At 50.4% G+C, this 13,779-nt stretch overlaps 6 protein-coding genes across 6 annotated transcripts; 2 read left to right on the top strand and 4 right to left on the bottom strand.

Annotated features, from left to right (window-relative positions):
• Nucleotides 1–317: 317 nt before the first annotated feature.
• On the bottom strand, nt 318–2,677 carry MGL_3370 (uncharacterized protein; the record flags this gene model as incomplete). Its single annotated transcript, XM_001729283.1, has 2 exons — nt 318–1,448; nt 1,469–2,677. The coding sequence occupies 2 exons, from the start codon at nt 2,675–2,677 to the stop codon at nt 318–320; spliced, it is 2,340 nt and encodes a 779-aa protein (XP_001729335.1).
• A 1,362-nt stretch (nt 2,678–4,039) lies between these two features.
• On the bottom strand, nt 4,040–4,681 carry MGL_3369 (uncharacterized protein; the record flags this gene model as incomplete). The annotated part of the gene is made up of 1 exon (XM_001729282.1): nt 4,040–4,681. The coding sequence occupies one exon, from the start codon at nt 4,679–4,681 to the stop codon at nt 4,040–4,042; it is 642 nt and encodes a 213-aa protein (XP_001729334.1).
• Nucleotides 4,682–4,994: 313 nt separating this feature from the next.
• On the bottom strand, nt 4,995–6,737 carry MGL_3368 (uncharacterized protein; the record flags this gene model as incomplete). The annotated part of the gene is made up of 1 exon (XM_001729281.1): nt 4,995–6,737. The coding sequence occupies one exon, from the start codon at nt 6,735–6,737 to the stop codon at nt 4,995–4,997; it is 1,743 nt and encodes a 580-aa protein (XP_001729333.1).
• A 1,332-nt stretch (nt 6,738–8,069) lies between these two features.
• MGL_3367 (uncharacterized protein) lies at nt 8,070–10,556 on the top strand (the record flags this gene model as incomplete). The annotated part of the gene is made up of 1 exon (XM_001729280.1): nt 8,070–10,556. The coding sequence occupies one exon, from the start codon at nt 8,070–8,072 to the stop codon at nt 10,554–10,556; it is 2,487 nt and encodes an 828-aa protein (XP_001729332.1).
• Nucleotides 10,557–11,036: 480 nt separating this feature from the next.
• Nucleotides 11,037–11,627, top strand: MGL_3366 (uncharacterized protein; the record flags this gene model as incomplete). Its single annotated transcript, XM_001729279.1, has 3 exons — nt 11,037–11,096; nt 11,203–11,288; nt 11,345–11,627. 3 exons carry the CDS (start codon nt 11,037–11,039, stop codon nt 11,625–11,627), a joined length of 429 nt encoding a protein of 142 aa, XP_001729331.1.
• Nucleotides 11,628–11,930: 303 nt separating this feature from the next.
• Nucleotides 11,931–13,316, bottom strand: MGL_3365 (uncharacterized protein; the record flags this gene model as incomplete). Its single annotated transcript, XM_001729278.1, has 1 exon — nt 11,931–13,316. The coding sequence occupies one exon, from the start codon at nt 13,314–13,316 to the stop codon at nt 11,931–11,933; it is 1,386 nt and encodes a 461-aa protein (XP_001729330.1).
• Nucleotides 13,317–13,779: the final 463 nt, after the last annotated feature.

The following is a 13,779-nucleotide window of genomic DNA, read 5'->3' as shown; positions in this document are numbered from 1 at the left end:
CATTTTCATACAACTTCAACATGTGCTTCGCAAAACAAAACAACAAGGACGTAAGGGATAGGGGCTAGCGTAAAGGGATGATCATCATTTTGCTACATAAAACTCGTGGTAGGTAACTCCCTCCTCTAAAAACATAGATTCGTTAAAGGAATGAAACCATTCATACGATGTCGGAATGCATCATCGTTCAAATCCAGGTGGTAAGCGTAAGGTGTTGAGCTGTAATACATCATTAGCCGACCATTATGTCGTGACTTTTTGGCAAGTAGAATAGCACAGTGTTATACGCCCAAACGATAGTACTTTCTTGGGTCAATTTATGTGATGGCTTGCATTGTGTCAACAATTCGGCGGATCTCAACGCCCAAGTTCGGGTATGAAAATCCGATATGTCCAAGAGCTTCGATACACCAATCAGTTTCTTTGATCTTAGCATTTCGTGTAAATGGACCTAGCGTACGCGAAAGTGGCGTTGTGAGTAAGATGTTGATGTTGTCAGGGTCGGCTTCTGCATACTTTGTGCTGCCATGCCGCATTTCCGAAGACCCCTGCCTTATGCCTGAGGGTGCGGACGACCAGGGTTTGGTGCTCGCCAATGCACTCTTTTCATTATCTGGCACAAAAGTGGCAGTACCAGTAGCAAAACGAGGTAAAGCACCAGCAAATGCCGAAACATTATCCGTAGCGTCACCCGACGGATTTAACAATTCGTCGAAAAGCGGTGTTGAGTGAATGGTTTGATCGTTCTGGCCCGGTGTCTCAGATGGCTCATTCATCTCCTCCGACACAGGAGTCGCCCTGGATAGAACCTGGGCAATTCGAAATGTTAAACGGATCAGAGTAGTTCCACGGCATACAAGACCTGTGGGTAGAAGTTTGTGAATATACATGGCAATAGTGCGGCAGATTTTCAGCGTATGTTCCTGACTTTCTCGCATGAGTTCGCGAATCCCACTGATGAGTTCCTCTTTTTCATCAGATGGGTCACTAAACGATAGTATAGATTGGCTCGAACTTGCCCAGTCGTTGATGCGCTTGGAGATGATCTGATATAGCAAAAAGAGAACCGAATACACCATGATAGCACACACCAACATGTTCATCGGTCGTAGACAAGTCACATGAGGAGCCGCATTTCTGAGTAAGACATGCAATGCCCTTTCAACAGTGTATAGGTCGTCCCATACTCGCCTGCATGCATCATACAATGATTTGAATGCCGGCATAGATGGTGGTATCTTATCGCTCGTGGTTGGCACAATGATTTCATCATACAGGGTATGGCCCACAAGGGCTAGCTGATGCGTCAGAAACATCACCATGGCAAGGGACATTTCAGGTGACAGTTGTTCACAAAACTGCAGAAGCTGCGACACGGGCTGTATCCGGATTGGGCCATTGGTTTCGGTGCGGAATCCAACGGCGTACCAATCCCGAGGAAACATGGGCTTTCGATGGTATGTCACACAAAGTACGGCGTCACGCACCCAGACCATGTGCTGTACACGGAAGGCGACAGAAGCTTAATCTGCTCAAAAAATGGTCCCGATTGCAAGAAAATGCTCAAGTCAAACTCAGTTCCACCAAAGAGTTTCTTGAGATGCTGCACCGCCACACGGTGTGAATCCATTGATAAATCTGGTCGAACATAGTCAAGAAGAGAGCTAAGCATCAGTAGCGCTATAACACTCTGTACAACACACTTGTTTACAAGATCATACTTGTGCACAAGCATCAGGGACCTGTTGATAAAAAAATTGCATGCAGCTTCGCGAGTCGTACCGTGCTCAAGCAGCTCTTGTTGCGATAGTTTCTGCACAGGCAAAGGTTGCTCTTCCATCATCAAAAATTCCTCACGTTTCGGAAGTAGTTGCACGTCAGGTAACGCATGAGTACCACTTGGGTTTTTTAGCATATCTCGCTCGCGTTTCCATTTGATGTACCGGTCGGTACACACTATACGCTTCACCCGGCATCGTGTGCAAGCTTTAGTGCCAGGTGGTTGTTCCATCAAGTCACATCGCACACGCCGAAGACGGCATGTGTCACAAGCAACGCCTTGACGCCGCTTCTGCCGCCGTTTCATCCCTTCGCCTGATGCGCCATTGCATGATAAGCCTGCCGGGTCGGAGCGGCGAAAGCCAAGCCCTGGATCCATTTCGGCCGCTTGAGCAAGTGATTTGTGTCCCATGTGAGAAAAACAGTGTAAATCAATCTGCTCAAAAGGCAGTAGGATGAAATGCGCACCCCATGCACAAATTACTGTCAGGAGCACTTCAATCGTCTCTGGTGTGGCATATACGAAAGAAGCTGGATCCTTTGGATTCAAATCCGCAAGACATTCATGAAAGTATGAACAGGTAGCCTCGTCACCTTCTTGCCCATTCAGGTATTTCGCCATAAGAGTTGGGTCCCCAAATGAACAGTTGAACGCATGAGCGAATCGCTCATACTCAGGCACAGGCACAGTCGTGAAGGCATAGCTGAAGTAACAGTTAATGAGCCGTAAGTAAATCCTGGGCCAAGATAGTTCAATCTGCTGCTTCGCTTGCTCCCGATCGGCATCTGAAGTGTGATTAGACTCGTCCCCATACGCAGTAGAGCCGTGCAGCTGGCGGCCCAACTCGATGCGCCGACCTGTGCGTGTGGGCCGCGGACAAAATTTCGATTGTGGCATAAATACCTGCACGCAGTTAGAATTCCTTTGCTCACAGCGGGAACAGCGAACAGGTCCAGCCAACCCTGACTGGATCAGCAACTGCTCTTGCTGTGAAAAGTCGCACCGCAAGTGTTGGCGTCGGCACTCCGCACATGTTTTCCCCTGCCGCCTAGAAGGACCTTGCTTCTGCAATTTGTTGGCGCCAAGTCCTTCACTGGATTGTGTCTGGTTTTTGAGTTCGTTGCCATTGTATGACGGAAGCGACTCCGCTGGCACCGGCGTCACAGGTGCATTGTTCAACAAAGACAAGGACGGCAATCGACCATTCATTTCAGCACAATTTTCATGTTTTTCTTCATTATTTTCATCTTGTACCACTACATTATGGAGTAGGGTTGGGTATTGATAAGGAGTGTCCGTCATGCCAACCGAGCGGTAGGGGGAATGAGTCCAAGGGAACAGTGATTGTACTAGATCTGTGTGGGCAAAGGTTACAACACTCAGTGAGTGGAGGCATTTGACAAACACTGTGATTGGTGCGCGAATGTAACGAGGGCGTGTCACGTACATCCATCGAAGGCTTGAGCTCACTCGGAGTCAACGACGGACTCCCTTACCATGCGAACTGGCCAGACACGTATCGAAGTCTAAAGGCATACATATATCTTAGACTCACATATTTTGACTTCTTTTTGCCTAAATTAATCATGCAATTAAGCAACGCTCGTCTAGCGAGTCCTTCGCGATTCCTTGCTCGTATGTACGTGGGGCCTCCAGATCCCATCTCCCACATGCGCCCTGTCGTCTACGATAATGTGGCACAGCACGTAAAACGGCCGAAAAACATCAAAAACCATCCGTATTCGCTTTCTGAGTTCTCTACGCCGCCATCTTTGTCTCGGAGAAGCGGTTTTCTTGCGCATCACTCCGAACAGATGCTAAGTAATTTGGAGTCTCTTCAACTTCATGCGCGTTTGCAAACTATTTCACTCGATCAAATGAATCATCGATTTTGGTCTGACAACAATGCACGGTTTATGCGTGCTAAGCAAGAATACAGTGCTTATGTATCACCAGAAACCCCTGCGTCACTTGAACTAATGTCACCCTTTTACCGTGAATGGCTGCGTACGAATTCGGCCCGCCTGCGCCGATATAACCGCTTACTTTGGGCTACTACCTATAGGGTGATATTTGCACAAATGCACGCAGGTTTGGTTTCTTTGTATACACGTATAATAGTGCGACTTGCAGGGTCCCGATAGTATCAATGGTTGGAATGAGAAACGAACGGATGAGAGAAAGAAGGAAATAGCAGAGTTGAGTGATTTTATAAGAAAACACATGTGTCGATGCATCGGTGTAAACAGGTCTGTACGCCTAGTCGAACGCCGCCTCATCGCCATCGCCGCCGCCATCGCCGCCCATATCATCGTCATCTTCGCCATTATCAAAGTAATTTTGTGCATAATCATCATCTTCCTCGTCCTCATAGTTACCCAAATCATCTTCATCCGAGTCAGGAGGCAATTCATCTTCGCCCTCACCACCTGTTTTCTTTTCTTCCAAATGCAGATTGTCCCAGTCAATGTTGGCAGCACGCACCGACGTCGGCGCCATCTGGCGCGTCATTCGACGCGTTTCGCTACTCGTGAAACTATCCCACAGATGTGGTGGGAATACTGCTTGTTGTAGCCGCACCTGTTGTAGGAACGAAGCAGTGGAAGCAGCTCCACGGCGGTCAGGTTGGTACCGATCCGTATAGCGCAAGAGCGGCTCATCACCAGAATGCTTCGAAGTATACTGTGTCCAATATGGTGAGTCCCATTGACGTCGAATCACATCCAGCTGGAGAGCAGCAATTTCGCGCTCTTCCTCTGTAGGTGGCTCAAACACGGGCGCCGCGCTGATGTCCGACTGTGTATACACTTCATCCAGCTGTGCACCTTCAATGTATGTCAGACCGATCGGTTTGAGCGCTCCCGCACCACCACCGCGGCCACCACGTCCACCACTTGCCATGCACTATCACCTCCCCGGTGCAGCAAAAGCAGCTGTGCGCTTCCTCACGCTAGGCAGGCGTTCCTTATGCTTCATATTATGATGCAGCCTTTCATATGGGCTCACGTGAGTGCCACGTGTGGGTAGATGGACGCCTCTGCCACCGTGACAGTCCTAACAGCCCCGCCCAACTGCCCGTAATCACATGCGTACCGACAACGGGCGAACTGCAGCTTCCACCTTCTCAAGAACTATTCAGACAGATCTCTAAAACAAAAGACACAAGAAAAAATAAAACATGCGTACAAGCCTATGAATGGGTATGATTGATCCTTTAGCGAGTGCGGATGATACCAGCAGCGATGAGCTTTTGGATCTTGGCACGGATGCCAGGGTTCTTCATGTGGTCTTGTAAAGCAGCAGGGTTTGACTGCGCTTGTTGCAAGATAGTCTGCATCACAGGGTCCTGCATGATACCAACGACTTCAGGATCGCGCATCGCCCGCTCAAGCGTCTGTTCGTCGGACTCACCTGAGCGCTGGTCGTAGAGCGCCTGCATACACTTCGTTAGAAGCGGCTGAATTTCTCGCTTGTGTTGAGGTCCACCCTCAATTGTCTCGTCGACTTCATTCGCTGCGTTAGCTGCTTCCAGAGCCTTCGTGAACTCTTTCATGGAAAAGAGCACATTGCTCTTGCGGATGTATGCTTTCACAAACTTCGGGTCCACTTTGATTGCTTCCTCGGCATCCTTGAGTGCCTCAGGCAATGCTGCAAGCTTCGTATATGCAGATGCGCGGTTTGTGTAGCCACGAGGGTCAGACGGGTTCCGCTTGATTGACTCTGTGTATGCCTGAACGGATCCCGGAAAATCACCTTCCTTGTACAAAGTGTTGCCACGATTCCGTTCCTCTTCGGCCTTGGCTGGATCAATGTACGCCTGACGCGCACGTTCTTTCTGCTCTTTCTCTGTCTGACGGAGCTTGTTCAAAATTTCAGGGGTGCGATGCTCCGTAAGCGACTTTTCAAAAAATGTTATAGCGTGCTCTAAGTCGTCTTTCTTCAGGTACGCAGAGCCAATGCGTCCAAATGCCTTCGCCACGAGCTTGTAGTCGGCAAGCATAGAGCGACCTTCTTCCACAGCCTTTTCACATGTCTTGATGCACTCATCAAGCTCCCCTTTCTCGAAATACACGGCACCCAAGTTGTTCAAGTATGTAATATCTTGGTGCAACTCCCATGCCTTTTGGTAATGCTGTGCGGCCACGTCGAAGTCACGCTTCATGTAATGTTCGTTGCCCAATTTCTTTTCTTTTTCCGCTTCAGCAACATTAGGGTCAAGAGGCTTCGTCTCAGCCTCTGACTTTGCCTCTGACTGTGATTCCTTCTTGGTTTCCTCCTTGCGCGAGGCTGACGTTGGTTTTGGCATTGACTCCTCTTCCATAGGTTGCGCACCCTCTGACGATGGGCGCTCAAATGCCTTCATGTCCACGCCAATAAGCGCACCCATAACCTGGATCATACGCTGATCCTGCAGCGCCGCCATAGGATTGGATTTGCCGCTTTGGAGATCTTTGAGCTTCTGTACAAAGCTTGGATCTTGCAACATGCTTTCAGTCATAGGATTTCGCGAAAGCTTGTCAAAGAGCTGCGGGTCGCGAAATAAGTTTCCAATGGACGCAGAGGGGTCTCCACGCAATCCATCCGCCGACGCACGCTCGACATCGGCAAGACCCTTTTTAAGAGCAGTGTCGTCGGGGCATCTCTCAAGACCCGTCTTGTAAGCGGCAATAGCATCTTCATAGCGACGAGCGCCATGGAGTGCACTACCCTTGCGGCCATAGCCTTTGGCGAAAGATGAATTTAGCCGGATTGTCTCCTCGGCATCACTCAATGCAGCGTCCCAGTTTTTCATGCCAGCGTAGCTGGCACTGCGGTTCGAGTAGAGAACATGCACAGCGTCAGATTCGCCGCTTTGCTTGGCAGCCTCGATGGCAGCCGTGTAGTGCTGAATGGCTTTCTCATAGTCCTTCGCAGCAAAGCTTGCATTACCCTGCGCTTTCAGCTCAGCCACCGACATATTTGTGCGTTGAGAGAAAATCGACACCACGAATACCCACCATTGAACAGTGTCGGCTTGCTATATACGCGTGAACGACATACTTTTCCAGCACATTCTATCGGCCGAGCGCATTGGCCAAGCTCACGGGCACACTGGATCCACATGGCTCCGCTCGCGATGTATGTCCCCAGCCTTAGCCATGCTTAGGACTGCGGCTCTCGATTCGTGGCGGGTGTCGTATCTGCTTGATTCTCGCAAACCGTGCACGAAGCGATCGAACTCTGCGGAAATGTAAGTAGATAAATGCGTACCGTTCATTCGCTTCCTCTTGCGCACGCTGCTCCTCTTCAATGCGAGCGAGGATCTCTTCCCGAGCTATTTGTTCCATATGAGCTCGTTGGTGCCGAGCGTCAGTGTTGTCCGGCTCCTTCAATGCAACAGACTCGTCAGGGTGCAATTCAGGTCCAGCAGAAATGATCGCATATTCGTAGGTGGAGGCTTGGGCCGACTCTTTCGAAGGCGCAAGAACAGTGCGCTGGAACTCCGCCCACTCGTCATCGAAGTTGTGGGTATCCTGTCGAGCGCGCTTGGACTGAGAAGTTTGGGTATCAGAGTCTTTGCGTTAAGTGTAGAGCTTTCAGACGAGTCTAGCGCTTCAGAAGCGGCAAGGTGCCGTGCTCCAGCATCGCCGACCGGTATCGACTTGGGATGTGTCTTTTCCATTGGACCAGCCTCGTCGGCCTGATGAGTCTTGGCTGTACCAATTCCGTCATTCATGGTTCCGACTTCTTGGGTATCCCATTTGCGCACGTTTTCACGATGTGATCTCGTGAGAGTATGTGCCGGCCATAGTCGCTCGTGCGTTATAACTGCATAACTACATGCAATGCAACGTAGAGCACCGGTTTTAGGGTGGTATGATGCCCATCGGTCTTGGACTGTATGCATTGTGCCGGTGCGATGTGAAGCTGCCTCACGAAGTAGCGCACGTTCGTCGACCATGACCTAAACGCTGTTACGATTGGCGATAGCAATGACAAGCGCGAAATAGATGCGCGCAGTTGATACAATTATTGTCTGGCCTTGGCTTTCCACACTTCTCGTAGCTGCTTGCTGAATGACTCGCGAGAATATAGCGAAGGGGTAGATACTCGTATACACGCCTCCATATATTGGGTGGGTGGACCTTGCAATCGTGCGGCGTCGTAATGGCATCACGTGCTCGAGAGTGCTTGTGCGCAAGCAATAGTGTGCGTAATGAGGATATGTGTGCTTGTCCTAGCATAAGAAGCAAGGCACAAGCCTCCCCAAAACAAGTGGGGAGTGTTTGGACGAGTGTTTGTTGGATCCATGTTTGACATGTCAGGCACACAAAGTGTACAGCCTGTGCAAATCACAGAGCGGCAGGACTATGAACGAGAGGTGTCGAAAGATCCACGCATGCCGGGGCCATGGTTGGAGTTGATAGCTCATGTGCGTCGAGGTGGATCAACTGACGACATTCGTGATGTGTATGACCGTTTCTTTGAGTTCTTTCCTCAAGCAGCTGTACAATGGATTGAATATGTAAACTGGGAACTGTCTCAATCGAACTTTAGTGAAGTCGATGCGATATTTGTGCGCTGCTTGCGCACGACCCTCTCCGTGGATTTGTGGAAAGTGTATTTGGCATACACACGACGGGTGAATCCATTGCCACCCTTTACGGCAGAGGAAAATAGTCCGCGCGATCAGACGAGGCAGGTCCTCGAAGATGCATACGAGTTTGCTCTCAAGTATATCGGCTGGGATCGCGAAAGTGGCCCTATATGGCAGGAGTATATTCAGTTAATCCGCGAACGAGAAGTGCGTGGTGCATGGCAAGAAGGCCAACGAATGGATCAGCTGCGTCGCGTATATCAACGAGCTGTATCCATTCCGCTGGATCATGTTGAAGTTATTTGGAAAGACTACGATGCTTTTGAAAACTCACTCAATAAGCTTACGGCTAAGAAATTTCTAGGCGAGCATTCGCCAGCATATATGCAAGCGCGCACTGTTCTGCGTGAAATGCGCCGACTCACAGAGTCATTGTCGCGACCGGCCGTCCCATCGCCGCCGGTATGGATCGCACCTCAGACCAAGAGGAATACAAGTGCCGGCCAAGAACAGGAATCTTATGCAGCATGGCGTGCATATTTGTCATGGGAGCAGGCAAATCCACTTGCTTATGATGATCCAGTGACTCTGCAGTCACGAGTGCTTGCTGCCTACAAGAAAGCAACGATGTGCGTTCGATTCGACGCTGTGATATGGTACATGGCAGCAAGCTTCTGCCGTATGTCGCAGCGAGAGAACGAGATGCTTGTATGGCTGCGAGATGGGATTGAAGCGTGTCCTTGGAGTCTGCTTCTTCGTTTTTCGTATGCGGATGCAAGTACATCCCTTGGTCGCCTCGCCGACGCGACTGCTGCGCTTGACGACCTTGTCCTATACACGCAGCACCAAGTGGATATGCGATTGAATGCTTTGGCAGAGTTAAAGGCTCGTGTGGATGCCGAGATATCGCGTCAACGTAAACAGCGGCTCGAAAAGCACGCCCAAGTAGATTCGGCGCCTGACGAGGACGATGGGGACAAGGTTGAGCTCGCAGATATTGAGCGACGATTGCAAGAGGAGCGTATGTCACAACATCAGCAGCTTGAGCGCGATGCGCAAGGCGAGCTGGAGGTGTGGCGCGCAGCTGTGAGTCAGGTATGGATCAAGTACATGCAGTTTGTTCGGCGTACGGAAGGCATCCGACCCACCAGGCAAGTATTTTCGCGCGCACGGAAATCAGCGCATTGTTCCTGGCAGGTCTATGAGGCGAATGCCATGCTCGAATATCACTGCTCAAAAGAGCCTCTTGTTGCTACAAAGGTGTTTGAACTGGCACTCAAAACATACGGGGCGAACGAGGAACTCGTCGTGAGATACTTGGACTTTTTGCTCTCGATAAATGATGATGCAAATGCACGGGCGGTGCTTGAGCGGACCGTTAGCAGCATGCCACCCGAGCGTGCCCGAATCATTTGGGACCGCTGGTCCGATTACGAATACAGCTATGGCGATGCCAATGGAATTGCACGTCTAGAAGCACGCATGGCTGACATGTATCCCGATCGGTCTGCAGCACAATCGGCTGCAGACCGACTCAGGTATGGCAGTCTCGATTGGGTTCGGCTCCGGGACATTGGCTTGGCTGCATCAGTACCGTATGTGGGAGCGACTTCTATTGCACGCATGCCAGGCAGGGACATAAATGCGCTTGAGAGTATAAAAGCCGCAGTGAGCGGCGCTAATACAGCTGCTGCACCATCCACAGTAGCCAATGCTGTGGCTGATGCCGCGGGCCTGGTGGCACTTCCAGGCGCTGTAACAACTGCACCAGACTTGTTATCTACAGAAGCATGCACTTCTTCGAATCCTGCTTCGGCGACCAAGACGGATGTGCCAAACAATAGCAGTGGCAGTGGCCGACAAACAATGGAGGATATCCGGCGCTCACTAACGTCGACCGCTTCGGATCCTGTAAAACGCACGCGCGGGAAAAACGAGACGGATAAGTTAGCAAAGAAGGCTAGAGGCGGTCCTGATGCACAGTCTCATACGCGAAAAGGCGGCTCTCGTGATACGCCGCCGCCACCCCCGATGATACCTGATGCTATCCTCTACTTTATGAGCCTTCTGCCAAATGCATATACATATGATGGCCCACCTATACCGCCTGAGGCCATAACTGAATGTCTTTTGCGCAGCTCGCTTCCAGTCATGCCTTTGTGTGCTGATGTGCGAAAAGTCGGCAAGCGGCGGACCTAAACTATTGCAGCTCATGTGAACGCATAGCAATCCTAGCTTTTTCACACATAGACGGTCTTTTTGACTTGGAGTGGAGAACAGTTATCTGTCTGATATCCGATGTGTCAAGAAATAGAGTCCACATGCGCAGGCAAGATTTTTGCTGCCATCCCCGATTGTGAAGCAAGAAAAAAAATAATTATGGAAATAAACGATTAATCATTTGGCGAGCAAGGAACAAGCGACTCGGCTGTTCTCACGAAACGGACGATTGACTTCCAAATACATCGTGAAGCCCGTGTCGTGTCAGCAGCTTCTCAGTCACTGCTACGTGACATGCGGCTAGGCTTGTAAATGACACGCTCATTCTCTATTTTTGTGGTATTTCCATATGCGTTTTCGCAGACAGCACATGCTATATGGTATAAATATCCGAATCCTTTTGCTGAGCATGTGCGTTCGATCGACGTGCTGGACCAGTACGTGTGTCCGACGACAGGCATGGTCTATATGGAGCGGCTTATTGGTGTGAAACAAAATATACCTGCCTGGGTCCGTTTGGTACGTATTTTTTTTTCTTATATACGCCATTACTCTCATGGCGTTCATATCCCGTCAACCACCATACATGTGAACATGCTCTTACACCCTGTTTTCCTCACTTCAGTTGGTCGGAGTTCGCGATCGCTCATACGCTTTAGAACGAATCCAGTTCAATCCACACCATCCTTGTGTGCATATGCACACTGTAAAGTACGTTCAGTCAGTCATTTCATTCAATGCGAGTGTGAACAGCTATTGATGTCTAGTCTCTCTTACAGTGACTTTATTCAAGTCAAAGAACATATATCGTACATGCCCGATAACGGCCGCACACGATATATTCAGAATGCGCATATTGAGTGCCCAGGGCTCACACATGTCGCACACGGCGTTTTTGACTCGGCGGCCGCGCGACTCGAGGAGTTTACTCTTCATAGATTTCGTGAAAATGCCGAGCGTGGGCGTTCCGGCTTTACGCATGTGCTTCAAGCTATGTTCGGTCCTGCGCTAGCTCAGTTTGCGCACATAGCTACACCAAGCGCGAACTGACTTGGAGGACGCGGCGCCCTCCCCACCATAACTCCATCCTAATTTTGTACTAGTACCTCTAGCATCGATATAGTGAAAGTTTCTCTTTTATAAACTATACATAATCTTGCGGAGGGGATGTGTCGAAGGAACATGGCGCAAGGATGAATGCGATTGTAAGTGTAGCTTACAGAAAATACGTTAAGATTGTGCATGCATGTTCGGAAGTTTGAGTGTGGGTCGCTAGACACACATATACACACACAACCAGAACGAAGAAAAGAAATCCATCATCAAGGGAATGTACACAGTTTGCAGGACTAATTATTCATCACCCATATCCATTGCACTCATGTTACTTGCACCATAAGCCGGTAAGGAAGAGGATGAAGGAGTATAGAGCCATGAGGTTCGGTGTGCCGAAGCAGCGAGCCATCCAATGGACGAGTGCATATGTGCAGCTGCATCATCCATCACAGCTCGCATCGCTTGCTCTGTCGAGCCATGAGAGGGGGATGTGCTAGAACCTAGAGATGCCATCCCGCGTTCCCATGCCAGAATAGCTTCCTGTCCAAACATTCGAGCATGTTCATTCACGGCCACATCAATGGCATCTAGCCATGCCTGCCATTCACGAAGAAGCATCGGAAAAATAGTATGTGCAAGCAGGTCACGCACATCAGGAGCAGATGAGAGAGATTGTTGATATGTTTTAAGCAATGACGACGCACGCACATGTTTGAAGGACACCGGATCGGGGGGCAGCATGCGTGCAATTCGAAGCATGCAGCTCGTAGCGCCTTGCAAAAATGCAAAGGTCGTGCTTGGGTGTGGGGGCTCTGCATCATCGCGGCGTGGTAAAATCGAAAAGAGCGGAACTAAACACGCCAGCTCTGAAACTAGCTCTGAAAGCACAGTGCGTACACGGCTCCACACGTACTGATCTCGTACAGTCACTGACGTGGATGTGGGAAGCGCGGTACGAATGCGAGCCTCGTAGGCCTGTAAGGCTGACACGGCATGATCCACGGATGGTGTCGGCAAAAGGGTATAAATGCGGTCGGCCATGCCGTCCTGCTTGGCAAGATCGAGGAGAAGTGAGAGAAGTGCTTGCTTGTCAAACGAAGCAAGAAGACGCCCGAGATCACGCGACTTGAGTGCGTCCTTCGCGGTCGAGGGCCCTGCATCGACATCGTTCAGGAGCCCACGTTCATACACCGAGCCACGTCGACGTTTCGTCAACTCGTCTTGTGTATCAGCACCTGCCTTGTCGAGAGTGTCGTCGTCCGACGAGAAACTGCGCCTGCGCTTGTTTGCTCCATGGCGATGCTCTCCAAAAGAGCTGACCAGACGAACAGGGGATTCCCCGGCGGCATGCGAAGACGACGACTGCTCAGGTGGCGCCGCCATCGGCGCTCCGACATGCCGAAGAGCAGATGCGTGTGAGCCTGAATGATCTGACGGGGATGAATTCATAGAAGAAATCCCGCAGCCAAACCCGAATGACAAGGCAGGAGATACTTGGAATGTACTAGAGGCGGAGTTGAAGGGGATCGTGGGCGGCGGAGGCGGAGCTTGAACGGTCGAGAATGAGGGAGAAGATGAAGACAGTGGCGCAGATACTGTTGCGGCTGTCGATGGATTGTCAGACATGCGCCATGATGTAGGATGATGTGGCCGCTGTGGCGGCAGTAATGGCGTCGAGGACATGTTCGCTTCTGGAGCGTCGTCGAAGGAAGACAAAATCTCTCTGACAAACTGCTCACATCCGTGCTTGTCCAGTTAGTTATATATTCACTTGAAAAAAATCCTTGGAGAAGTCACCTGCACCTGTGGCCTGCTATTGGATATATCTAGGTGGAGTCAGAAGTGTCGTGATCCATCATCGATGGGCGCGCACACACACACACCCGCAGCAGTAACGTCTGAGCACCGCTTGACGCTAGACAGCCAAGCCTCGGCTGACTAAACGTTATGTCTGGTGCGTTGATGCCAGACTGCCGCGAGCAGAGGCACCTGGCGCGTGTCTAGTTTCACTAAAGCTAGCACCTGCTAGAATCACGCGTCGTCGCTGTGATTACACTGCTGGTGTTACGAGAGTCGCTACATAAGTACTCAACTACAACTCATATTTCATTTCGGGACGAACGGCTGCGCGTGCGATGCCGGCATC

This window comes from Malassezia globosa (genome assembly GCF_000181695.2).
Source record: "Malassezia globosa CBS 7966 chromosome Unknown mgl_sf_9.1, whole genome shotgun sequence".
NCBI lineage: Eukaryota > Fungi > Basidiomycota > Malasseziomycetes > Malasseziales > Malasseziaceae > Malassezia > Malassezia globosa.
This window is presented reverse-complemented; position numbering and strand designations above follow the sequence as displayed.